The 26051-nt window shown below is 40.4% G+C and overlaps 1 protein-coding gene across 29 annotated transcripts in view; it reads right to left on the bottom strand.

The window, feature by feature from the left end:
* Ank2 (ankyrin 2) overlaps positions 1 to 26051 on the bottom strand; it is a 675290-nt gene that overhangs the window by 210563 nt on the left and 438676 nt on the right. For all 29 annotated transcript variants that reach the window (XM_029563867.1, XM_017798338.2, XM_029563883.1 and 26 more), the window contains one exon: positions 25856 to 25954. In XM_029563867.1, coding sequence (XP_029419727.1) covers positions 25856 to 25954 — 99 coding nt within the window. The remainder of the gene's footprint in view (positions 1 to 25855; positions 25955 to 26051) is intronic.

Below are 26051 nucleotides of genomic sequence, written 5' to 3'. Positions count from 1 at the left end.
CCAGCCTGGTCTACATAGTGAGTTCCAGGCCAGCTGGGGCTACAGGGAGACCCTGTCTCAAAATTATAAAAAATAAATTAATTAAAATAAATATTTTCTAATTTGTATTTTTTCTTAAATTTTTGCACATCTCATACAAACATCTTAATCATCTTAATACTCCCTCCCCCATTCGCATCCCCCAAATACCCCCAATAAGAGTTCATGATTCTATCATATATGTTAAGGTCTGTCGACTCAAGTTTGTGTACCCAGGTGTCCCTCAGGGCAAGTTCATCTAATTTCATAAAAACTGTACCAGAGGACATTAAAACACAGATTAATCCCAACTCAGTAATCGGTGACTTCAATTCCCCACACTCTCCAATAGTCAGGTCAACTGGACAAAGAATAAACAGAGAGACATCTGAATTAAATGACATCATACATTAAACCTATCAGAGATCTACCAAATCAATTGTCCTATCTAAACACAGCAATGATGAGCCCCAAAAGCTATCTCTATTGGTGTGGTAGTGATACCGAGTATTCCACCCAAGCGCCAAGGATTACACTTTCTAGTCAGCAGCCCTAAAGTTTCTCTAAAATTGCCACATACTAGGGCATGAAGCAAACCTTAACAAATACCAAAAAACTGAAATAATTCCATGCATTTCGTCAAACCCAATAAAGCTTAAAATCAACAGCAAAAATGAACTCCAGTAACTACACATTCATGCAGATTAAACAACAGCTGTCCATAACTCCAGTACCAGGGGAATTCAAGGTTCTGTTCTGACTTCCGTGGGCACTGCAATACACAGGTGTACTTATATGCAGGAAATACACTCATACACATAAAATAATAAATAAAATATTTTTTTTAAAAATCAGAAAGAGCACATATAAATAACAGTACAACTCAAGATTCTGGAAAGGCAAGATCAAACCAAACTCAAACCTAGCAGACGAGAAGAAACAATAAAAATAAGAGCAGAAATTAATGAAATAGAAACAAAGAAAACAATACAAAGAATCAATTAATCTAACAGTTGGATCTTTGAAAATATAAATGAGACCCTTAGCTAACCAAAAGAAAGAAAGATCAAATCCAGTTAAACAAAATCACTGATGAAAGAGAAAACATCACAACAGACAAAAACAACAACAAAAAATCCATAACATTATAAAGGAGTATGTCCTAGTTCACCTTCAATTGCTGTGACAAAACAGTCTGACCAATACCAACTTGGGGAGAAAAGGATTTATTTGGCTTACATCTCCCAGGTCACAAGGTAGGAACTCAGGGCAGGAACATGGAGGCAGGAGCTGGAGCACAGTCCATGGAGGAACGAGGAACATTGCTTACTGGCTTGCTCCCCCTGGCCCATGTTCAGCCTGCTTTCTTATACAGTACAGAACAACTTGCTCAGGGGTGGCACCACCAACAGTGGGCTTGGCCCTCCCACATCCCTCAACAATCAAGAAGATACCCCACATACATGGCCACAGGACAGTCCAATGGAGGCAATTCCCCAACTGAGATTCCCTCAACCCAGGTGTGACAACTAAAGCAGCGAATACTTTAGAAACTTACACTCTATTAAATTTAAAACTCTAAAAGAAATGGATGAATTTCTAAGTTCATGGAAACCACCAAAGTTAAATCAAGAAGGTATCAACAGCTTAAATAAACCAATAACAAATGAGAAAATTAACACAGTAATACAAAACCTCCGAACTAAAAAAATAATAATAATTTAGAATTATTATTGAAAGACATGTATTGGTTACTGTCATTTTACTTTGAGTGTGTTCTTCATCCTATTTTGTGTTTCCATAATTATACCTTCATTTGTTTTCTTTCTGTAACCTCTTGTGTATAGTCATTCCTATCTTCAGTCCTTTGTATTGTTTTGAGTATTCTCAGTTGAGCTGGTTTCGTGGCCTAGTCATGTCATAGAAAATTTTCTTTCCCCTTCAACTATGATAAACAGTTTTGCTGGGTAAAGTATTCTGGGTTGGCATCCATGGTCATTTAGAACCAGGAATACTTTGGTCCAGGCTCTTTTGGACTTCATAGTTTAAAATGAATAGTCAGCTATAATTCTGATGGGTTTGTAAGTAACTTATTTTTCTCTAGCAGCTTTTGGTATCCTGGGGTAATTACCATACCAGATCTCAAATGATATTATAGAATTAGAGTCATAAAAACAGCATGGTATTGGCACAAAGACAGATATGTAGCTAAATGAAACAAAATAGAAGACCCAGACATTCGTGCATACAATTTCAACCATGTGATATTTGACAAAGGTGCCAAGAACACACACTGGAGGAAAGTAGGCATCTCCAACAAATGTTGCTGACAAAACTGGATCTTTACCTGTAGAAGAATGAAATTAGATCCTTATCTTTCACCTGGCACAATAGTCAATCCCAAATGTATCAAAGACCTCAAGTGAAACCTGAAACTGAAACTGTTAGAAGAAAACATTGGCAATAGCCTACAAGATGAAGGAAAGGACTTTCTAAATTGGACAACAATTGCACAAGAATTAAGGTAAACAAACAACAAGTGGGAACTCACTGAACTAAATTTTTTAAAAGATGCTAAGAAGCACTTATTCCCTGCAGCCCAACAGAGTGGAGGTATCAGGGCAAAAACCTCAAGAAATACAATGGCCTCATAAGGAAACTCTAACACAACATACTACATTCCTTGGTTAGAAGGACCCTCATTGGCTCAGCTATGAAGACACACTTAAGGGGCGATCACCTAGTGTATCTCACAAGTAGCCCTGGCTTGCCTGGATTGACTTCCAACTCAGAGATCTACCTCTCTCTGCTTTCCTAGTGCTGGGATCAAAGGTGTCCACCAGTAAACCCAAACTTCTAGATGATTTTATGTTTCATAATTGTGGTAATTCAACTTGTAAGCATTTGACAAAAAGGAGAATGACTGATATTCCCATATTGATTTGTACGTGTGTGCTAAATTATAGACCATAGGCAACAGAACTAAAGATCATATGTTGGCAGCCTACTTTAATTGGAATTTCAATACAATTTATGAGAAGAAATGATAACCTCATTAATTTACATGATAAGAAAGTATTGAAAATTATAAAAATTAGAGAAAAAGATGCTATAAGAAATTAATTTTTTTTAAATCACAAGGTATGTCAAAACTAAAGATACATTCTAAAGAATGTCTTTTCTCAACTCCCTACTTTGATTCACCTCTTGCAGCCTTTTCTTCCTTCTTCAGCCTCTCCTATTCTCTCTCAAGTAATCACCAATTGCGATGAAATTCTGAATCAAAGGAGATTATTATGGCCTCTTTTAAGGTAAATCCAGAGAGATGAGTGAACCTGATTCTAGCTATACAACCTGGTAAAAATATGAGCTGAAAATTTTAAGGGATTTTTTGAGTCATAACAAGACTCTCTGGAATTTGCTGCAGAGTTTCAGATCATCTTACTGACCTACAAAGCACTTTTGTGACTTTTAATAACTAGAAATTTCCATTTGGAAGAGCATCTTAATCTCTACTGATTAGCTTTTAAAATTGGGAAGGATATTAATCTAAGTCTACTGAACAAATGTCATCTTATGACTCTCAGTGGGCCCCTCTTACATCTCAAAGACACAATGGAAATTTTCTCCATTGTTTCTACTAAGTGTACTATTAATGAAAATAATTGTGCTGCATGTTCTTTGGACAGTTTGGAAACTTGATATAAATTAAATCCTAACTTTCTGTTTACAACAATGAGATCCTACATTTAAAAACCAAATATGACTTAGAGAGCAGTATGTATCTTTTTATATATATATCCTTTATATACATATATATTTTTCTATGACAAATATCATATCTTAATGCTATGTTTCTAGGTTTTCCCATTGAGCTAAAGTCTTCCTTTGTCAAAAAGCTACTACTTTAACAGTAGGAAAATTCTATTAGAGAGACTTATTCCTAACTTGGCCATTACTGTCAAATTGCATATTAATTGTGGAACTTAATATAATTGACAAATACATGTATTTTTAAAATGTGGTGTATTGTACTGAACTTTCAATCAGGCTCATGATCTTGAATCCTCTGGTCTGAGGTATAAACAAATTACACTATAAAAACCTGTCAAAACTGACTGGAGGTTGTTGCTTCCACAACCAAAGACACATTAATTCTTCTAAACCTAAAATTCAACTTTTGGAAAATGTCATATATCTACTTATAAAATACTGTGAATATTATTAAAAATAGGTGAAAAACTGTATGAGACATTTCTGCTAAAGAGAAATATTACACACAATTATAAAGGACTTTTTAAAAATGATAAGTAAAAAATTTATAATTGGTTAGAGTCTTTCTACAGTGAGCTCCCAGGATACTAAGGAACTCAATAAATAAAAGCTGAACCTAAATGAATTCATCAGTTATAAAAGACAACAAATTAAAGACTTTCTTTAGTCTGGAAAGAAAGGCCTCTCTCAGAATCCTCTAATTACCTCCTGTGTGACAAAACTACAGGAAACAAACTCTTGTATTTGTATTTTTCTGCCTGAAAATTGTGCCAATCTCTTCTGAGACACATCCACATGGAATTCAGGAATGCTAGAGAGTACTAACCTTCATCAATATTGAAAATTAGTATCCCACATAACTAAACTAAAACCTCTCTGACATTTCTACTAATATTCAACTTTTTATAACATGTTCATTAAGTGACTTTATATTTGGAAATTTGCAGGAGGTGGTGAGAGAGGATCTCTTCCTGTAGCCCCAAGTGGCCTGGAGGTCACTATGTAGACCAAACCTACCTTGATCTCATAGAGAGCTTCCTGCCTCTGCCTCCTGAGTGTGCCAACATGCCCAGCTATATTTAAATTTTTTTAAATGTTTTAGATATTTAAATTGGGGCTGGAGAGATGGCTTAGTGGTTAAGAGCACTGGCTGTTCTTGAAGAGAACCTGCGTTCAATTCCCAGTACCCACATGGCAGCTAACAACTTCCTGTAACTCCAGTTCTAGTGGATATGACGCCCTCTTCTGACCTCTGTGAGCATTGTATGACATGAGTGCACCTACCTATATGCAAGCAATACACTCATAAACGTTAAATAAAAAGAAATCTTTTAAAGATATTAAAATTTTACTTTGGTGTATTTTTCTGAATGATAAAAATAATTCTGATCTTAGTTTTAATAAAACTGCAAATAAAGAAAATAACTGCTCATTAATCGTACTTTCATTATGACAGTTTGCTTACCCAGACTTCCTACTTTACTTGAAACAAGTTTTCATATTTGAAAATATTCAAAATTTTCACTGTTTTCATGCAAGAATTCTCTCATTATTCATTATTATCTGAAACAAAAATACACTTTTTAGATTGTCAGAGACCTATTTTAAATCTCAAAAAAGGAACTCCATTTGGGGTATACCTCTATTTTAAATCCAAACTACTAGTGCCAAAAAAAAAAAAAAAAAAAAAAAAAAAAAAAAAAAAAAAAAAAAACCTTCTTCCTACTAAGAAAAAGAAAAGGAATTTTAATGGGTCCAACCAATTGGATAACTGTATTAAGACACAACAAACTGAAGGTTCTGGTAATCTTATGGTATACTCAGTCTATAGTACAGTGATTTGGGTTCTATTGGCTTTTGTTAATGGTATACAAAATTTGAGTTAACTTTTTTATTGAAATTATACAAAAAAGGTCTCAAATGACAACATTCATAGTATTTTTTATCAAAGTTAGCCAAAACTAGAACTAAAAGAAACCTAACTGGAGGTAAAGGTAGGAATTTCAGAACAAGCTAAAATTCCTGAAAATAATAACACATACCTTTAAAAAGGGCTCACTTTCAAAAACAGGACATACAGAAAAAAATGTTTTCAAAAAAGAGGGAGTTTGTAAACTAAGAGACCTCAAGAGTCCATGTTTCCAGATTAAATGTGTCATCAAGGTGTCCCACAAAGCAGTTATCCAGGACTGGAAAATGACTAAACAATATTCGCACATTTGTCAACAAAAAGTAGATGAACAATATTAAAAAATGACTCCTGCCAGAGTCCATTTGCCTTTCTGCTTTAAAAATCAGATACAAGCTGGGCATGGTGGCACACGCCTTTAATCCCAGCACTCAGAAGGCAGAGGCAGGGGGATCTCTGTGAGTTCAAGGCCAGCCTGGTCCACATAGTGGGCTCAGTGGTTAAGGGCATTGGCTGCTCTTGTAGAGGACCAAGGTTCGATTCCCAGCACCAACATGGAGGCTAACAACAGTCTATAACTCTAGTTTCAGGGGAATCTGATGCCCTTTGCAGACATTGCATGACCCAGGTGCACTTACACATATGCAGTCAATACACTCAAACACATAAAACAAAAATAATACATAAAATATTTTTTAAAGACTCAAAATACTATAATGTTATCTGACTTTTGTGATGTGAGAATTTACTGTCCCAAACTGGAAACCTAATATAATAAAAAAATAGGATAGATAAGCTGGGCATGGTGGCACACGCCTTTAATCCCAGCACTCAGAAGGCAGAGGCAGGGGGATCTCTGTGAGTTCAAGGCCAGCCTGGTCCACATAGTGGGCTCAGTGGTTAAGGGCATTGGCTGCTCTTGTAGAGGACCAAGGTTCGATTCCCAGCACCAACATGGAGGCTAACAACAGTCTATAACTCTAGTTTCAGGGGAATCTGATGCCCTTTGCAGACATTGCATGACCCAGGTGCACTTACACATATGCAGTCAATACACTCAAACACATAAAACAAAAATAATACATAAAATATTTTTTAAAGACTCAAAATACTATAATGTTATCTGACTTTTGTGATGTGAGAATTTACTGTCCCAAACTGGAAACCTAATATAATAAAAAAATAGGATAGATAAAATTAGTAGTCACAAATAATGTTTAGAATAACTTAACTCCTTCATAGAATTAGATATTCCACATGAAGGTATAGTTATGGAATCAAATTAAGCAGAAAAAACTAGATTAAAAAATAGTATAATATTTTATACAGTACAAATGGTCATAGACACAGGAGGAAAACACATAAATTCATAATGACACAGAGAATTACTTTGCTGTTAAAACATCTTCTTTTCTTTAGGCCATAGTATGTCTTGCTTATTTTAACTTTAAGATAAAAAGCCTTTGACTAGACCTCAGTGGATGAACTTGCATTAAGGGACAACTGGGGACACTAACTTGACATGATAGGACTTAACACAAATGATAGAATGTATGAATTCCAAGGGGGGATCAATGGGGAAGGAGGTATGAGGATGATTAAGATGTATGAAATACACAAAAGTTCAATAAAATATTAATAAAAGCCCATTATATTCCCATGTAAATGTTATGTCAGAGGCAGAAGGAAGAAAGAGAAAAAAAATCAGACTCAGATCATGATAGCTAGTAATCCTGATATGATTGAGGGATTTCTTCCGTTTTCTCATAAAGACTGCTTTCCTGGCTTCTCAGCCTCATCTTTATTACATCCTAGGACTGAACTTTCCTAGTGCCACAAAACATAAAACATTTTGTCCCTTCAAGACAAAATGTGAAGTTTGGCCAATTGGAGAAACTACAAACTGAAATTCCCCAACCACACAATAGCAACACCCCTGCCAATAAAAGCCACATCTGCATTAAAGACTCTGCAATACTGAATTATTAGACTTTGATTGTGGAGTGTTAGAATGCTGTAGATCAATATCCAAATTATCTTGAGTTTTCTCTAGTGTACTTATTAGTCACCATTGCCTGCTCCTGTTTTTTAGCTATCATCTTTTTGACCATCAAGTGAAGCATTTGAATTTATTCTTACCAAACCACTAGCTGCCACCAATGCAAAAACTAAGAATGTCATCAGGTTAGTTTTTTGCAAAGACACATCACATACATACCTACAGCACTAAATGAACTCAGTGGGTATTAAATTTTTTTAAAAATAAGAAGTTAAGAGGAAAAGTGGTGGTAGGGGTAAGGGGAAGGATTTGGAAAGTCGGGAATGGTGGGTAGATTTGAGCAAAACATTATATGCATGTATGGATACTAAATAAAATATTTTAAAAGTAAACATAAAGCTGGGTGTGGTGGCACATGCCTTTAATCCCAACACTTGGGAGGCAGAGGCAGTTGGATCTTTGTGAGTTCAAGGCCAGCCTGGTCTACATAGTGAGCTCCACAACAGCTGTGGCTACAGGGAGACCCTGTCTCAAAAAGACCAAAAAAAAAAAAAATAAATAAGAAGAAGAAGAAAAAGGCAAACATAACATCTACAAAATGAAATCCAAATAAAAATGTCATCAGATAGCATCTGAAACCTATAGAAAAATATTCACCTCTTTGTTGTACATAACCTACCCACCTGTGGTTCCTACCAGTGTATTTGCTAAATGTATAAGTTTATGACTCTTTTTATTCTGTAATGATAAAAGTTCATGCAACTGCTTCCATGGCAGAACACAGAGGTGAGGGCAACCCTAATCTTTGATCTCAGGCCCAAGTCACTATTTCATTCACAGTTAATTTATTACTCTGAGGTAAGATCCCTGCTTTGCATCAGCAGAGGTGTGGAGGGAAGATTCAGTTCCTATAGGAACTATGATTAGTTGCCTGGCAAGAAGATTATGGGAATACAAAAGAATCATGAGTCTCAACTTGCCATCAGTAATGACAGAACAAATGTGTTCAGGATTATTACTTATATTTTATTGTATTAATATCTGTTCTTAGCAGTGACTAGAATATAAAACAAAGCTAATTCTTATACATGAAGAATGGACACACACATTCAGTTTCCAGTCCCATACACACAGGGTATAACACAAAATCCAAAAACTGCAAAGAGGTCTGAGAACAAAACTATCTGTTCCCAAGAAGCTAGCCATCTTGGAGCAACTGTACAAAGAAATAACAAAGAAATAAGTAAACATCAGCAGCAGAAAGTCAACAAAAATTGCCTCAAATATTTAAAGGAAATCTTTACACAGATTATTTATGGGGTTTTTTTGAAGAATAATTTTTATGTGACACAAAATTGGAGCAATGTTTAATCAGTGTGTAATAGTGAAGGAGAAAAGAATAGAGGAGCCCCTCAGACCCCCTCCCTATCCTCCGAGAAAAAGCTGCCCTCCTGACTCTGGAAATCCCCTCCATTGTTCAAACCCTTTCTTGGTACATCTATTTATGGTTTCTATGGGAATGGTCTGGGGCAGAAGAAGAATGTTGTGCCCCAGGTAAGCTAGCCAATGGCTACATAGGTTAAGTCTCTGGAAATCAGCCCTAGATTGTTCAAATCCTTTCCTGGTTATTCTATGTATGGTTTCTATAGACATCCCCTGCTTTGTGGTTTTTGTGGTTTTTATGCTTAAAAGCCCTGTGTTTTCACTGCTCAGGGTCACAGTACAGCTCCAAAAACTCTGTGTCCCCAGCAATTTGGCCTCAATGAAGCACATCTTTTACTGAGACACAGTATCCAAGTGGTCAATTCAGGGAATTCTTTGGATTGTGAACATTTTGGGGGCTCGTCTGGGATTCCCTGAAGACCCTTGGTCTGTTTTCTGTCTTTTTCTGTCCTCCATCTGGGGCCTGGAGACTTCAGTTCTGGTTCCTCCCATGGTAAGCCTGTTTTGGTTTCTGTTCTGACTGTCCGGACTTCTGGAAGCTCAAAGGAGAGAAACTGGATGCAGTATTGCTCTCTGAGCCAGAGGATGGGGGATGCCCCAACCCTCCATCTGATTGGTTGACTGTCAATGGCCTTCGGGTGTTTGGTATTGACCCTAGACACTCCCACAGTGACCATCAAACATACAGTGATTCTCCAATCTGCAGCGTTTTCGTTCTGTGTTGTCCTGGTTTCAAGTCTCTGTTTCCTGTTTGTGTGGCTCTCATTGGTCTCTGTTTTGGATTAATCCTCTTCTTTTCCATTATGGGTCAGACTCCTTCATCTGAAGATACTCCCCTTGACCTGATTCTTCCTCATTTTAAAGATTTCCAAAAAGCAGCTGCAATCTCTGGAGACACTATCTATTTGGGGAAATTCTGGACCCTCTGTTCTCTTGAATGGCTGTCCTTTGATGTAGGATGGCCCCCTACTGGATTCTTTGAAGTTAACAAGCTTTCTTCTCCACAGGCCATGATCTTTGTAAGCCCAGGACACCCTGATCAGGTTCCTTATACTATGGCTTACTTTTACCTTTTGAACAAACATCCCAAATGGTTGAGACCCTATTTATCTCCTTCTCCCTTAAAACCCTCTCTCTTGTCTATGGGTACTCAATGGACTCTTCCCAGGTCTCACCCACCTCCTGTCCTCCCCCCTTCAACTTAGAACTCTCTCTTGGATCCCCCACCTTACTCACATTCCCCAACCGCTCCTCTTCCTTCCCCAGCCTCTCCTCCTTCCTCAGCTTCTCCTCCTTCCCCAACCACCCCTCCACTTCTCACCCCTCCACACACACATTCAGGACAGCCCTACAGGCCTGAGGCAACTCCTGCCATCCTTCCCCTCCATGCTGTGGCCCCACTGGATGCCTCTGGCCATAGTTTCCTTGTTTATACTCCCTTCTCAACTAGTGATCTTTATAATTGGAAATTACAAAATCCCCCTTCTTCTGAAAAACCCCAAGCCTTGATTGGGTTGTTGGAGATGATTTTCCTTACCCACCAACCCACATGGGATGATGTCCAGCAACTGAATGTACCCAGATCCTCACAGAGGCCCGGAAATGGGTGCCATCTGAGAACAGCTGATTCACTGAGGACCCAGCGGAGATTGAGGATGCTGTTCCTCAACTCTGCCCCAGACGGGATTCCAATACCTCTGAAGGTAGGGAGGCACTCAGACTCTATTACCAGATTCTTATGGGGGGTTTCCAGGCTGCTGCCAAAAAGCCTAAAAGTTTGTCAAAAGTCAGTCAAGTTTTACAGGGACAAGCGGAAGCTCCAGGATAGTTCCTGGAAAGGCTTATGGAGGCTTATAGAGCCTACACTCCTATTGACCCTGAGGCACCAGAGAACCAATGAGCCATAAACATAGCCTGTCTAAGTCAGAACCTGATGGCCGCAAAAACTACAGAATCTGGACAGTTTTGAGGGTAAAAGTCTCTCTGAATTGCTTGAAACAGCCCAAAAAGTTTTTAATAACCACAAGACCCAGGAAGAACATGAGGAACAACACAACCAAAAACTGGTTTGAGCTTTAGCACCGAGAGAAGGAGCACCCCCTGAGGAAATATCCCCCAGGGAAACAGAACTGGCAGACCAGACCACCTCCTTAAAACTGCCCTCTCAAGAGAGACAAATGTGCCTACTGCAAGGAGACGGGACACTGGCTTTGGGATTGCCCTTGATGTCATAAAGGAACTCAAAAGGTACCTGAATTAAATGACTGAGGGGGGTCAGGGCTCTTCTCCCCTCCCTGACCCCCGGCTAACCCAAAAAGTGGGAGGGAGGCCTATTGACTTTTTGGTCGATACTGGAGCCACCTTCTCAGTTCTAAAGAAGCCCCTTGGCCCCCTGGCCCCATGGCAGCATACCTACATTCAAGGAGCTGCAGGTAGCTGCTCTTATCCTTGGACCACTCAGAGAACTGTCAATTTGGGCACAGGGAAGATTCAATGTTCCTTCAGGTTAATCCTGACTCTCCCTACCCCCTACTGGGCAAAGACTTGCTAAGTAAACTTGGGGCCTCAATTCATTTTAACAAAGATAAGGTCAACATAGAAACCACCAGATTTGTTCTCACTTTACTGGCTGAGGACTAGCACCGTCACCATGAGAAGCCCTCTCTGGACCAATTGGCATCCCTAACTGCTAAGTTGATACAAGCAATCCCTCAGGTCTGGGCTGAGGGTAACCCCCCAGGATTCACAGCCTGCCGACCAACCATGGTGATCTCTCTGGAGGCCTCTGCCAGCCCAGTCCGGGTATGACAATACCCAATATCTCTTGAAGCACATGCCTCTATGCAAATCCACCTAAAATGACTCTGGGAATCTGGCATTTTGATCCCTTTTCAGTCCCCTTGGAACAACACCCATACTCCCCATGAAGAAACCAGGAACTAATGACTATAGACCTGTACAGGATCTGAAAGAGGTAAATAAGAGAGTCATGGACATACACCCCACTGTGCCTAATCCCTATACCCTCCTGAGATCCCTGGCCCCTGACAGGACAATTTATACTGTCCTGGATTTGAAAGATGCCTTTTTTAGTATCCTTTTGGACAAGGGGAGCCAATCCATCTTTTCCTTTGAATGGCAAGATCCTGAAGAAGGGTTCAGTGGCCAACTGACCTGGACTAGGCTTCTGCAAGGGTTTAGGAACTCCCCCACCATTTTTGATGAGGCCTTGTATGAAGACCTCTGAGAGTTCTGAACTGCCAACCCCCGTTTCTCTTCTACAATATGTAGATGATTTGCTCCTCACCACGTCTGACCACCCCTCTTGCCTAGAAACTACTGACTTATTGAAAGAACTTCAACGTCTGGGGTATAAAGTGTTGGCTAAAAAGGCCCATTTCTGCCAGAAGGAGGTACAGTATCTGGCGCAGGCTCTCCTCTGCAAGGAAAAAGGCTGTCCTGGACATCCCTGTTCCCCAGAGTCAGAGGCAAGTCAGAGAATTTCTGGGGTCAGCTGGATATTGTCCTCTATGGATACCTGGTTTTGCAGAACTGGCCAAGCCTCTGGATGAGGAAACAAGGGGAGGACCCTCGGCATTCTCCTGGGGAGATGAACAACAGCAGGACTTTGACAACCTGAAAATGGCCCTTACTTCTGCACCAGCCCTAGCCCTGCCAGACATCTCGAGGCCCTTCTACCTTTACGTAGATGAATGGCTAGGTATAGCAAAAGGAGTACTTGCTGAGACTTTGGGCCCCTGGAAGAGACTGGTGGCCTACCTCTCAGAGAAATTAGACTCAGTAGTGGCTGGATGGCCAGCCTGCCTGAAGATTATAGCAGTCACCTCAGTCCTAGTTAATGATGCTGATAAACTCACCTTGGGACAACAACTGATTGTAACTACTTCTCACTCAATTGAAGGGGTACTGAGGGCCCTGCCTGATTGCTGGCTCACAAATGCAAGATTAACTCATTACCAGTCTCTCCTACTAGATGTGACATATAAGGTTACCAGTGCCTTTAACCCTGCATCCTTACTCCCTGAGACTAAGTCTGAGACAATTGTGCCTCCTGGCTGCTCCAAACTGCTACAGCATGTCCAGGGAAGCCAATCTGATCTCACTGACATACCATGGAAGAGCCCTGACTTGGTAATGTTCACAGACAGGAGTAGTTACATAAAAGATGGAGTCAGGTTGGAAGGAGTCACCCAGGAGAATGTCTTATGGGCAGAAGCCCTGCCCGAGGGAACCTCTGCACAAAAAGCTGAACTAATCGCCTTGATTCAGACCCTAAGAATGGGAGAGGGTAAGTCTTTCAACATGTACACTGAGAGTAGATATGCTTTTGCCACTGTTCATGTACATGGAGCCATCTATCAAGAAAGAGGCCTCCTGACATCAGAAGGAAAGACTATCAAAAACAAACAATATATCATTGACTTGTTAAGAGTTGTATGGATGCCCAAAAGAGTGGCAGTTATTCACTGCCCAGGACACCAAAAGAATAACACTCCTGAGGCCCAAGGAAATCAAAAAGCAGATCAAGTTGCAAAGGAAGTAGCAGAATCCCCCTCCAAACCTGTGCTCCTAGCCCTGCCAAATCCTATCTAACCTGAAAAACGTTCATACACAGAAGAGGATGACACATGTTTCCAGACAATACCTAATGGGTATATCGCCTCAGGATGGAAACTCACTCCAGATGGCAAGGTCATTCTCCCCCGCCACCTAGGGGAAATGCTACTTCACCAACTTCATGAAGGAACCCACATGGGAAAAGCAAAGATCAGGTAATTGCTAACCAGATGCTTCCAGTTTTCTTCCTCAACAGCTACTATACAGGACATCACCTCCAGATATATGGCATGCCAGATATACCTACCCAAAAAATGATAAATCCTCAGGAAAACGTGAAAGAGGGACTGTCCCTGGAGTCCACTGGGAGGTAGACTTCACTGAGGTAAAGCCAGGACGGTTTGGATATAAATATTTACTGGTTTTTGTAGACACCTTTTCAAGATGGGTAGAAGCCTTTCCTACCAAGAAGGAAACAGCAACCACAGTTGCCAAGAAGTTGCTAGATGAACTCATTCCCAGGTTTGGTGTGCCCCTGGTGTTAGGATCTGACAATGGACTAGTGTTCACTTCTCAGGTAATACAGGCTTTAGCAAAGGCTCTGGGGACAAACTGGAAACTACATTGTGTATACCATCCCCAGAGCTCAGGACAGGTAGAGAGGATGAATTGGACCATTAAGGAGTCCTTGACTAAATTAACCCTAGAATCTGGCACAGACTGGGTAACTCTCCCCTCTTTCGCCCTCCTAAGGGTTAGAAACTCCCCTTATAGTCAAGGAATTACTCCTTTTGAAATTCTCTTTGGAAGACCACCTCCCCTGGTCCCAAGATTAAGGCTGAAATATCTAATCATGAAATCCTTCAGTCTGTTAGAGCATTGCAGGCTGTACAGGAACACCTCCACCCTTTGATCCAGCACATGTATGAACTGCCCCCAGCCACTCCACATCCTTACAGACCTGGAGACACTGTCTAGGTAAAATGACACCGGAAGGAAACATTGGCCCCTCAGTGGAAAGGACCATTCACTGTGATCCTGACGACTCCCACAGTAGTGAAGGTGGATGGACTGTGAACCTGGATTCATCATTCACACATCAAGCCTGCCCAGACCAACCAGAAGAGGTGGAAGGTCCAACCCCATGCAGAAGACCCCCTAACACTTTGACTGGTAAAAGATAGTCTGCCTACTACGGTTTGGATATAAATATTTACTGGTTTTTGTAGACACTTTTTCAGGATGGGTAGAAGTCTTTCCCACCAAGAAGGAAACAGCAACCACAGTTGCCAAGAAGTTGCTAGATGAACTCATTCCCAGGTTTGGTGTGCCCCTGGTGTTAGGATCTGACAATGGACTAGTGTTCACTTCTCAGGTAATACAGGCTTTAGCAAAGGCTCTGGGGACAAACTGGAAACTACATTGTGTATACCATCCCCAGAGCTCAGGACAGGTAGAGAGGATGAATTGGACCATTAAGGAGTCCTTGACTAAATTAACCCTAGAATCTGGCACAGACTGGGTAACTCTCCCCTCTTTCGCCCTCCTAAGGGTTAGAAACTCCCCTTATAGTCAAGGAATTACTCCTTTTGAAATTCTCTTTGGAAGACCACCTCCCCTGGTCCCAAGATTAAGGCTGAAATATCTAATCATGAAATCCTTCAGTCTGTTAGAGCATTGCAGGCTGTACAGGAACACCTCCACCCTTTGATCCAGCACATGTATGAACTGCCCCCAGCCACTCCACATCCTTACAGACCTGGAGACACTGTCTAGGTAAAATGACACCGGAAGGAAACATTGGCCCCTCAGTGGAAAGGACCATTCACTGTGATCCTGACGACTCCCACAGTAGTGAAGGTGGATGGACTGTGAACCTGGATTCATCATTCACACATCAAGCCTGCCCAGACCAACCAGAAGAGGTGGAAGGTCCAACCCCATGCAGAAGACCCCCTAACACTTTGACTGGTAAAAGATAGTCTGCCTACTACTCCCCCACTATAACTATGACTGTGATCTTCCTAACTCTACCCCTTAGGACTGATCCCCAGAGAGTTTATCAACCCCAGACTTACATCTGGCAATTATCCAATACAAAAACAGGAAAAAATGTTATGGAAGTTACTCCTCCTAACCCTCAGGTCCCTTCCCGATTTAAAACTGATCTGTGTTCATTATGGCCAATGCTGGGCTCCTAAAACAATTGGTACCCCACAGTGTCTACGGGGGATCATTCAGGGGATTAGTAGCAATAGCAATGCTAGGAGCATCTGGACAAGCATCCCTTATTGCTACTGGATGCAGAGCTGGCACCATAGATGCAGAAAAGGCCCTGAAAATGGCCTTCTATGCATGCCTGTCAAACACTGGGACTGAGGGAAGTTATTACTGTGTTTACTGGGGTTATGAGACATGGGCCCTGACATGGTATCCACTAAAACAACAAGATCCATACATTAATATTCAATTGGAAAAAAAAAAATGTCTTGCTCGGTTCCCAGGACTTGCAACCCACTTACTATAACTCTAAAGAAATGGGATGTTTTTGCAGTAGACCAAGAATGGGACATGGGCCGTACATGGGGACTAATGGCCTATGTGTCAGGTATGGACCCTGGAACCCTACTCACAATTCAAAGATTCCCAAAAACCATACCACCTAGACCCATAGGGCCTTTGGCAGAACTTAAGCCAGATTTCCCTCCTCCACCTTCAAGGACCCCCGGCTCAAATATATTCCCAACTATGGGTCTGATACCTTTAAAGGATAAAGACTGCCCCCCCTTCTAGAGGGGGAACCTCTTATAAATACTATAAACTCCGCTTTTCAATATTTGAATAGCACATGCCCTGAGATGACCAGGGATTGTTGGCTCTGCCTGGATCCCTGACCACCCTATTATATAGGTTTTGCCATTACTGTGACAAGAAAAGAATTAAGAATAGTACCCATGAATGATACTGCCTCATGCCCCTGGGAAACTACTTTCACCCTAGGAGATCTATAGGGCCAAGGGACTTGTTCACGTCAAATGAGTATCCCCTAGCCACCTCTCCTTACCTTGGAATTTGTATTCAGTCCTATACCCTACCTGAGGACACCTGGCCTAGAGGAGATACTCAACTACCTGCTACCCCCTGATCGACTTGGTTTCCTTGTTCCTCTGGCTTAATCCCTTGCCTATATCCCAGTTACTTCATGGGAAGACAAGAATTTTGTATCCTGGTACATGTCATGCCCCAGGTAGATTACTATAGGGGAGATGCAGGTAGACACAATATGGGCCTCTAACAGCCTCACAGGGCAGCAGCTGCCATTCTAGTCCCCCTCGTCATAGGGGAAAGGGATAGCTGGGTCTGCCACCATCGGAACAGTAGCCTGGGTCACAAGTGACTGGAACTTAAGTATCTTGAGTGAACAGGTTGATAAACATATCAGAAGATTACATGCCACCACTTCCTACTTAGAGCAACAAGTAGACTCCTTAGCTGAAGTAGTCCTACAAAATAGAAGAGGACTCGACTTATTTTTTCTTAAAGAAGGAAGACTCTGTATGGCTCTAGGAGAAACATGTTCTTTTTATGCCAATCATTCAGTTGTGATTAAGGACACCCTGGCTCAGGTAAAACAGAGCCTTTTAGAATGAGAAGAGCTTAGAAAAGGATCCCAGAACTGGTTCGAGTCCCTCTTCTCCTGGTCGCCTTGGCTTAACACCCTTATCACTGCTCTAGCAGTCCCCGCTTAATCCTTATAGCTCTGTTAACCTTTGGACCCTATATCTTTAATGCTCTAGTTAAGTTCGTTAAACAACGGGTCTCCACTGTACCACTGATGGTTATGAGGGCCCAATATAATCCCATAGATGGCAAATATGAATCAATGAGGGCCCAATACAATCCCCTAGATGACACATATGAATCAATGATATGATTCAAGAAGATTTACAAAAACAAAAGGGAGGAATGAAGGAGATTGCCCCTCAGGCCCCCTCCCTATCCTCTGAGAAAAAGTTACCCTTCCACCTGACTCTGGAAATCCCCTCCATTGTTCAAATCCTTTACTGGTACATCTGTTTATGGTTTCTATGGGAATGGTCTGGGGCAGAAGAGGAAGAACATTGTGCCCCAGGTAAGCTAGCCAATGGCGGTATAGGTTAAGTCTCTGAAAATCAGCCCTAGATTGTTCAAATCCTTTCCTGGTTATTCTGTGTATGGTTTCTATAGACATCCCCTGCTTTGTGGTTTTTGTAGTTTTTATGCTTAAAGCCCTGTGTTTTCACTGCTCAGGGTCACAGTCAGCTCCTGAGACTGACTGTGTCCCCAGCTGGTTGGCCTCAATAAAGCACTTCTTTTACTGAGACTCAGTGTCTGAGTGATCAATTCAGGGAATTCTTCAGGCCCCGAACAGTAGATTTACAAAAGTGGCCAGACAAATATCTCACAGGGATAGATGGAAAGCTTACTAATGGTGACTTACACAGAGCTGTCTAGAGAACATAAAGATGCCAAGTAAAGATTTGGGGGAAGCGTCTGTACTTTTAGAAAACAACCAGCCATTCTCAAAGCAAGTGGCATTCTTCAGCTTGCTCTGAGGTCATGAAGAGGACCCAATCCATGGAACACAAGAGAGCAAAGAACATAGTCAAGGGTGATTCTTAAAGTCACACTGACAACTGGGTCAGTTCCCCCCAATTGTTAGCACGGCTGAGCACAGAAATATAAATAAATACTGTTGCATTGTTACTGTACAACTGAACACTTCCATTTGACATAGGTACATCAATCCTGATAGCATTCCAGTACCCTTCATGAATTAAAGGCAAGATGAACATTATGTCATTTGACAAATAACAAACATTTTTTGCCTGGCCAGGCAATTTTGTTGAGCTTCTGAACTTTCTCCTAGCCTGTTGGGGAACCCTGCTGTTTAGGTCAACTCCTTTCTCATCAGGGGCTTCCTACCTGACTTATCTGGGAAAGTGCCTCCAAGCATGGATGCCTGGCTTTATTTGGAACATGACCTTTGGCATAGTTACTTATAAAAAAATTGCCCCCAGGTTGCTTTCTATGTGATAATTAGGCATTGCCCTACAGCCAGAAGATAGGATCCCCCACCACACATAAATAAAACACTATGAACACCTATCAGCTGAAGCTTTGGCTGCTGCCTCCACACTATATTTTTCCCTGATCACCACTGAATCTGACTCCCCAGAAGGTCTTTTCCATCTGTGCTCACTGGCCATCCTGACCTTTTTCATCGCTTCTGCTCCCTTTGTTCCCGTGGGTCATTGGCCAATGGCCCATGAGGGGAGGGAGAGACCCACAGCTGGCACCTAACATGGGGATCCTGGAACATGCGGAGTTTGGGAGTACCCCCTCTCTCCAAGAGGGTAGCAGCAGCTTTGCCTTGGCCTTCCCACCCTTGAGGATCAGCAGTCTCTCCTCTTTCCTCCTTTCATTTTCAGTCTAAGTCTTCACGTGGGACCATTTAAAACAAAGGAGAAATTGAGGCTTTCTGATCAGGGCTAGTCCCTGATGTTAGCTGAAGGCTCTTAGTCCTCTGAACAGACTCCGACTGCCCACCTGGGTGTAGACAAAGACCCCGTATCTATATATCTTTCTAATGCAAAACCCAGTCATGCAAGGACCAGTTAAATGCTTTTAGAGGGAGTCATGGGTTCTCTGAAATTTTCAGTCAGGTTTGCGCTGTGGACTAGCATGAATTCCCTGAGGCCTTTGGTCCTGGGAATGTTCCCCTAGGAATCGACATTTCACCCCTTTCCTTTTCTATCTTGAACAACACCCCTAAAAACAAAGAATCCCCAAAGTTCTATCATGCAGGGATTTTCACACACATTGAATTCAACTCCTAAGATAACAAACTTCCTCATCTGTTTTGTTATCTTGGCCCCGGGGCACTCAGGCTCAAGCTAAACCAGTTAGGTGAGAATTTAAATTGACATGCCTCAGGAGAAAAAGGCACTCAGGCTCAAAGTGTACTGATTGGGTGACAATTTAAATTGGCCTGCCCCATAATGTAAATAAAAACAAAAACAAGGGATTTAAAGCAGCAGGTGGCCAAGGAGCACTTAAAGAATTTAAGGCAGCTTGCACCACAGACAAATGGAAAAAAAGATTTTAAAAGCCATTTTCTTCTGTAAACTTTTTCTTGGGGAAGGGGCTTGCCCAAGATGACCACCCTGCATAGTCCTCTGCACCCCCACAGGCTTCCCCTTGGGGGGAAATGCCTTCTTGCCACATGCAACTGGATGGTGGCTGGCTTGCACTGAGGGCACTCATGCATGCGTGCATGCACAGTGCAGATCATGGCCTTTTCTCCCCCCTCTGGGGGCGTGTCATAGCGGGTGGCTACTGCAGCCCATGGGAGACAAGCTACTACCAACACACAGTTACAACAATGAGAGGTTAAAAGGGATAGCCTACTTGGATGGGAGAAATAAGATGTGGACTCCACTGGTCCAAAATGCTCCCCTTTTCTGCATTGTGATTCTAGGCCTGTTTTTCTCTGGAATAGAGTATTTCCCTCTCAGTTGCTTTATGCTTGCTTTTGTCCCTGCCACATCATTCCCTGGGTACCTTCTACTTACAATGTCATAGATAGACTAAAAAGAAGAGTATTATGATGCTGTCTCTTTGCATTTTCTTTTAGGCACCATTGTTTTCTGTGTTTCTTATTCCCTGGGTCATGGGTACTTAATCCAAGACCATGTATAATAAATTATAAAAAAAATTTTCCAATCCAGACTGACAGCCCTCTCCAAAGGAATTCACCACGTGAGTTTACAGTCTTGCCTTAGTTTAAAAGTAAAATATGGATAAACAATTTTTAAAAAACTTTTAGGCTAAAGAAAAACAAAAGCCTTTTTTTATCAATTATATTGGTAAATTGTCACATGCTGTCTCATTGTCTCACTGACTCTAGAGATGGGATTGGCCCTCCCACTTCACACTCAAGCATATTATAGCAAGATATGTTCTCCAAAACTTCTCCAGGCTCAGGCTGGCCCCTGACCCTGTGACAAGAAAAAGAGAACACCAAAACAGCCTGAGTAAATATACCGTAGAATTAAAAACAGCTAAGGTGTAAAGTAATTGCAACAGAGGGTATTACTGTCTATAGTAAAAATAGTTAATGGGATTCTCTATTTGGTCACTAACACAGACTAATATAAAATGTATGGTAATTACAAAGATAAATTTAACTATTTAATAAACAACAGGATAGATTTTTTTTAAAGAGATCTTCTGCCTAGAATTCCTCAGTCAGTAACTAAAGCATCACAGTTTTCTCTAACTGATTATGCTAAAATCTGCAAACATCAATTTGATAATGTTTAAATATGTACCAGTTGCTTCTTTCCACCTCATCAGTGTGTATGGCTTTGTCAACACAGCCATTTTGAGATGAGATTCTCATATATATACATATGTATATGTATATGTATATAGGTATGTATGTATAGATGGATACGGATATATATGTAAAGTACTGCTGGCTTTTAAGAGTTTCAGATACATCTGATCAAAAAATCCATCAAGGTAATAGGTCTTGGTTTTGAAACTGGTTTGTTGTGACATTGTGTCTAACCACAGTATTTATTGAATGAGACTGTTGTGAATGTATAGATTTAAGTTTAATACTAATAAAACAATTATTAAATGTAAGTAAGTTCTCTTGTAAACTAAATTGTTAAATTACAACATGGTTCCTATTAAAAATATAAATTAACTTTTAAGGAGTCATTGCTTCTGCTCCAGGGTGCAATTTATCCCTATGTTTAGATATATAGAATAAGCATTTTCCAAGTCTGTATAAAACCACTCTAAACCTTTAAAGAAGACTTGGTTATTTAAAACCTGCTTCAAGGCTTGAGGTAAAATCTTAATTGTTTTGTAAATTTGTTTATGAATATTATTAAAAGGGTTAGTTAAATTCTGAGCAGGGTTATAGTACAGTTTTCCTTAAGTGATTATGCTGAGTGATTATACTGGAGGTTGCAAATTTCAATTTGATAATGTTTAACTATGTACCAATTGCTTTTTTCTACCTAAAGCAAGGTTTTGGTAGACCTCTCAAAACTATATAAGGTAAAAGATTTTTAACTGTCTTATGTTTTCTATGAGGTTTACCTGGAAACTTATAGTACACAGTGTGTACACAGGTGATATTAACTTATTACATTATCTTATGTGTATAATTTAGATTCCATGTTCTCTTAAAAAGATGATGCTATACACTACTTTCTTCTGAGTCAAACAACTACCATCTTCATGACTTCAACTGTGTCCACTAACAAAAAATCATCACAATTGGACTTGTGGACTTAAGTGGAGGAGGGGTAAACAGGGTCATTGGACCCTCACCTGAGTATCCAGCTGCTCTTCCCAACCAACTATATGTAATTTGGCCCTAATCATACACGGTCTCCTGGGTTTGGGGAGGACTAAAGTGTATTATCTGGGAAAGGCTAGGAAGAAAAGGCTTGATCCATGCTGGGTTAAGGCTCTACAATGTAAATACACTCAGGTCACTCATATACCCCAGCAACCCCTCAGTCATCTCTGTAACTAAGCTCAATAAATTCATTGGTTCCCCAGAAAAAACTTTAATGCAATCAAACATTGGTTTGATACTACAACCTAAAAAGGGAAAAAACATTGCTTAATATCCCCAGAAAAGAAGTCTCACAACAGATGGAAAGTTTGTTGTTAATGTTATTATGGCTCATGGTTATTAGGAAAGAGAATGGTAAGGAAAAATATGTTAGAAGGATACAGGAATGGAGGTATTTTGTTAAAAATGAGAAAGCCTAAACAAATGATGAAGGTCTATGTAGGTTTGTAATGATTTATCAAGCATGAGAAAAAGATCTTAAAATTTCTAAGGTCATAGCTTAGTCAACTAGTTTAAGGATGTCTCATCAAGGTTTATTTTAAAATGTTTGGGTTTTGCCCAACATGGCACATGTAACTAAAAGTACCAGGTTGGTGTAACTAACCTTGGATGTTTAATAGCTAGACTTTGGGGCCTATACAAGTCTGGTCAGAGGGACTTAAAGGGAGAATTTTTTGTTCCTTGCCTTCCAAGGTCAAACAAGTTCCAGGGGCTATGGAGCATCTCTCTAAATGTCCTGTAACTTTGGTGAGTCACCTGTCCTCTTGTTCAAGGAGGCCATGGAGACCCCAGAAGATGGACTTGAACTAGTGTCCAGTCTACAAAGAGGAGGGGAAACCCAGAGGAAACATTTCCTCCATTCTTCCAAGTGAAGCCCATATGAAGCAGGACCTCTTGACTTATCTTCATGTAGATGGAACTAGTAAAAGCCTGAGGAGCCAGGGGCTCCCCACCCCAAGCCCATGTGACCCCTGAGGAACATATTCTCATATGACCTTAAAGGAATAATATATTGGTTTATTTGGGCCAATTGTATGGCTTTAAGCACCCAAAAGTAAAGTATAAACAAAGATAAAGTCATCAGTATATTTCTTTAAGATTTCATGGGATTATACATCACAGACGCTACACTTAAGTCCTTATAAGATGTTATTTAGACAATTATTTCTCATTGGTGATTTTGTTCCTAATAGGAGAGTGCTACTCAGGTGTAGGACTTTAAATCTTGGTCTTCAGTACTGCAGTGCCCATCTGCAGCTGAAGGAAACAACTCACTATTGTTCTAAAATGATGGCTAAATTTGTTTTCTCTCCCTATCTAGAGGCCATTTGAGAGGGAGCTGATTCTATCCACTTCAACAGTTATCAAAGTGCCTGACAACAAATTGTATAACTCTCAATCATCAGTCCAGCCCTAACAGACAAAAGAAAAATGAAGAGAAACCTGTTAGATGGATGCTTTTGGGAGCCCTCATTAAGAAATTCCAATGGACTTTAATTTGGACATTTTCTGGTTCCCTGCCTAGAAATTGTAATATTAACTACTCTTGCCTTGACTCTTATCTTTACTTTTCCTTCACATCTCTCAGGCACCAGTCAAACACCTTCCTTTTCTCTATATAATTGAGAGTTATACAATTTGGGAGTCTTTTAGATAGACCCACTGAAGGGGGTACCCCAATTGCCTCACCCTGCATCCCTGTTCAGCATGGAAGAAGCCAGAGCGGTCTGCATCCCAATTCCCTATTGGCAATTTGGGTAAGCCTCTTCAGAGAGTGGTATGATAAGAATAGGAGATAGAAATTGGCAAGGCAGCTAGGGTAAAAAGACCCCAAAGAAAAGTAGCCAGTTTCTCTCTTGGCTAAAAGTCAAAATGTCCTTGGGCTTTTCAGCAAAGTACTCTGTCCCAAAGGCCAAAAATGTTAAAAGTATTTGGGAGCTCTTATCCCAAAAAGATTTTTGGGTTACCTCTTCAGAGGGGGGAATGTTAAAATATCAATAGCCCTGATTATGCTGTGTTATCCTGATGCTTGCTCCGTTTCATACAATTTCTTACAAATTGTCACTATTGATAAAATTACTACCAATCAGGTCATGGTCAATTATCAGACTTTGGATTCTCCCAAGATAGGTGAGTTGACTCTTAAAGCTTTTGATGACACTTCTCCATTATAAAACAAAACAGGGGGAGATGTTGGGGAACCCTACTGTTAAGGTCAACTCCTTTCTCAGCAGGGGTTTTCTGCCTGACTTATCTGGAAAGTGCCTCCAAGCACAGATGCCTGGCCTTATTTGGAACATGATCTTTGGCATAGTTACCTGCAATAATACTGCCCCCAGGTTGTTTCTATATGATAATTAGGCATTGCCCTACACCCAGATGATAGGATCCCCCACCACACATAAATAAAGCATACTATGAGCACCTATCAGCTGAAGCTTTGGCTATGGCCTCCACACTATATTTTTCCCTGACCCCCACTGAATAAATGGAGCTGTATCACTGAACCTGACTCCCCGGAATGTCTTTTCCATCTGTGATCACTGGCCATCCTGACCCCATTCATCGCTTCTGCTCCTTTTGTTCCCATGGGTCGGTGGCCATGAGGGGAGGGAGAGACACACACTAGCCACATCTATGCACTTACTTATAAAATCCAGTATGAGAGGAACTCTTAATCAGTTCAGTTCATCCTCTTCCTTGATTTCTTATCACCTTCAGTAACCAAACAAGTTCCTCATCCTACACATTCCCACTTAACTGGCTTTACTTCAGCAAGAACCATGCTAGTCAGTTTAGCCAGTATCTCCTCTACCTCTATGTTCCCTCTTAGTAATACTCCATTCATTGACCACACACTCCTTCTTGGCCATATATTCTCATTTGCCAGCTGCTGTATTCAGAGTAAAGCCAGTTCTCTCTCCCATTGCAGAACTATGTTGCAGCAAACCCTCAACATTTGCCTCCAGAACTTTCACCAAATATTTACTCCTTGGAACTTTTTAGGGTTTTGTCTTCACATTTCAAAAATAATTTTAGTCACTTGCAAATAAATCAGATGTTTGTTAAAGGCAAACAAGGCCTTTAACATTTCTTTCAGACATCATCGATACCAAGAGTAAAACACCATTCCCCAGATTTTGTATCAGAAATTACAAGTGTCAAGTTTACAGTATGACCTAGATTAATTATCATTCCGTTTTCTTCTTAATTTCATTAAGACCATGCACATCCTTTCCATGATTATGTATAACCTAAAGTTGTAGGAGTAGAATATGCTAATTTCCCTTAGTTTTTTAGTAAAGCCCATGTTTGCATATGATAAACAAATTAGTGTGATTACCACATTATACCAGACTTCTCCATTGAAAAGCTAATTTGGGATAAAATTCTAAATTTATGAGGAAAAACACCTTTATAGAGCAGCACAGAACTTCTGTGAATAATTTATACTTGACAGATATCATTGTCATAAGTCCTGATTTTTTTTAAACAACTAAAGACAACTATAGGCTTACATTTGCCAAGGGTTCAGGTATACTGAGAGATTCAGGTATGTAAAAATAAGAAATACAATTGCATGATGTTATAGAAATAATTTGGTTAAAATAAATAACAGAAACATTTACAATAAATTTATAAACCCATTAAATCAGTGTCACAAAATCATTCTATAAATTTATTCACAATAGAGAAATTCTGAATGCAATACCTGTGACTGTGCGTTGATATTGGCTCCTTCCTTAACAAGAACTTTGACAACTTCCGCTTGTCCAGCCAGTGATGCAATGTGAAGAGCAGTATTTCCCTTCTGTTTTCACAAAACAGAATAGAAAATGTTATAGGTTTCCAAGTTTTGTAGAAATCAAAATGTACAACCATTTTTAAATTTATCAATATTTAAACTG

Source organism: Nannospalax galili, unplaced genomic scaffold (assembly GCF_000622305.1).
Source record: "Nannospalax galili isolate Female #2095 unplaced genomic scaffold, S.galili_v1.0 scaffold216, whole genome shotgun sequence".
Lineage (NCBI taxonomy): Eukaryota > Metazoa > Chordata > Mammalia > Rodentia > Spalacidae > Nannospalax > Nannospalax galili.
The sequence above is the reverse complement of the archived record's forward strand: the minus strand, read 5'-3'. Positions and strand labels throughout refer to the sequence as shown.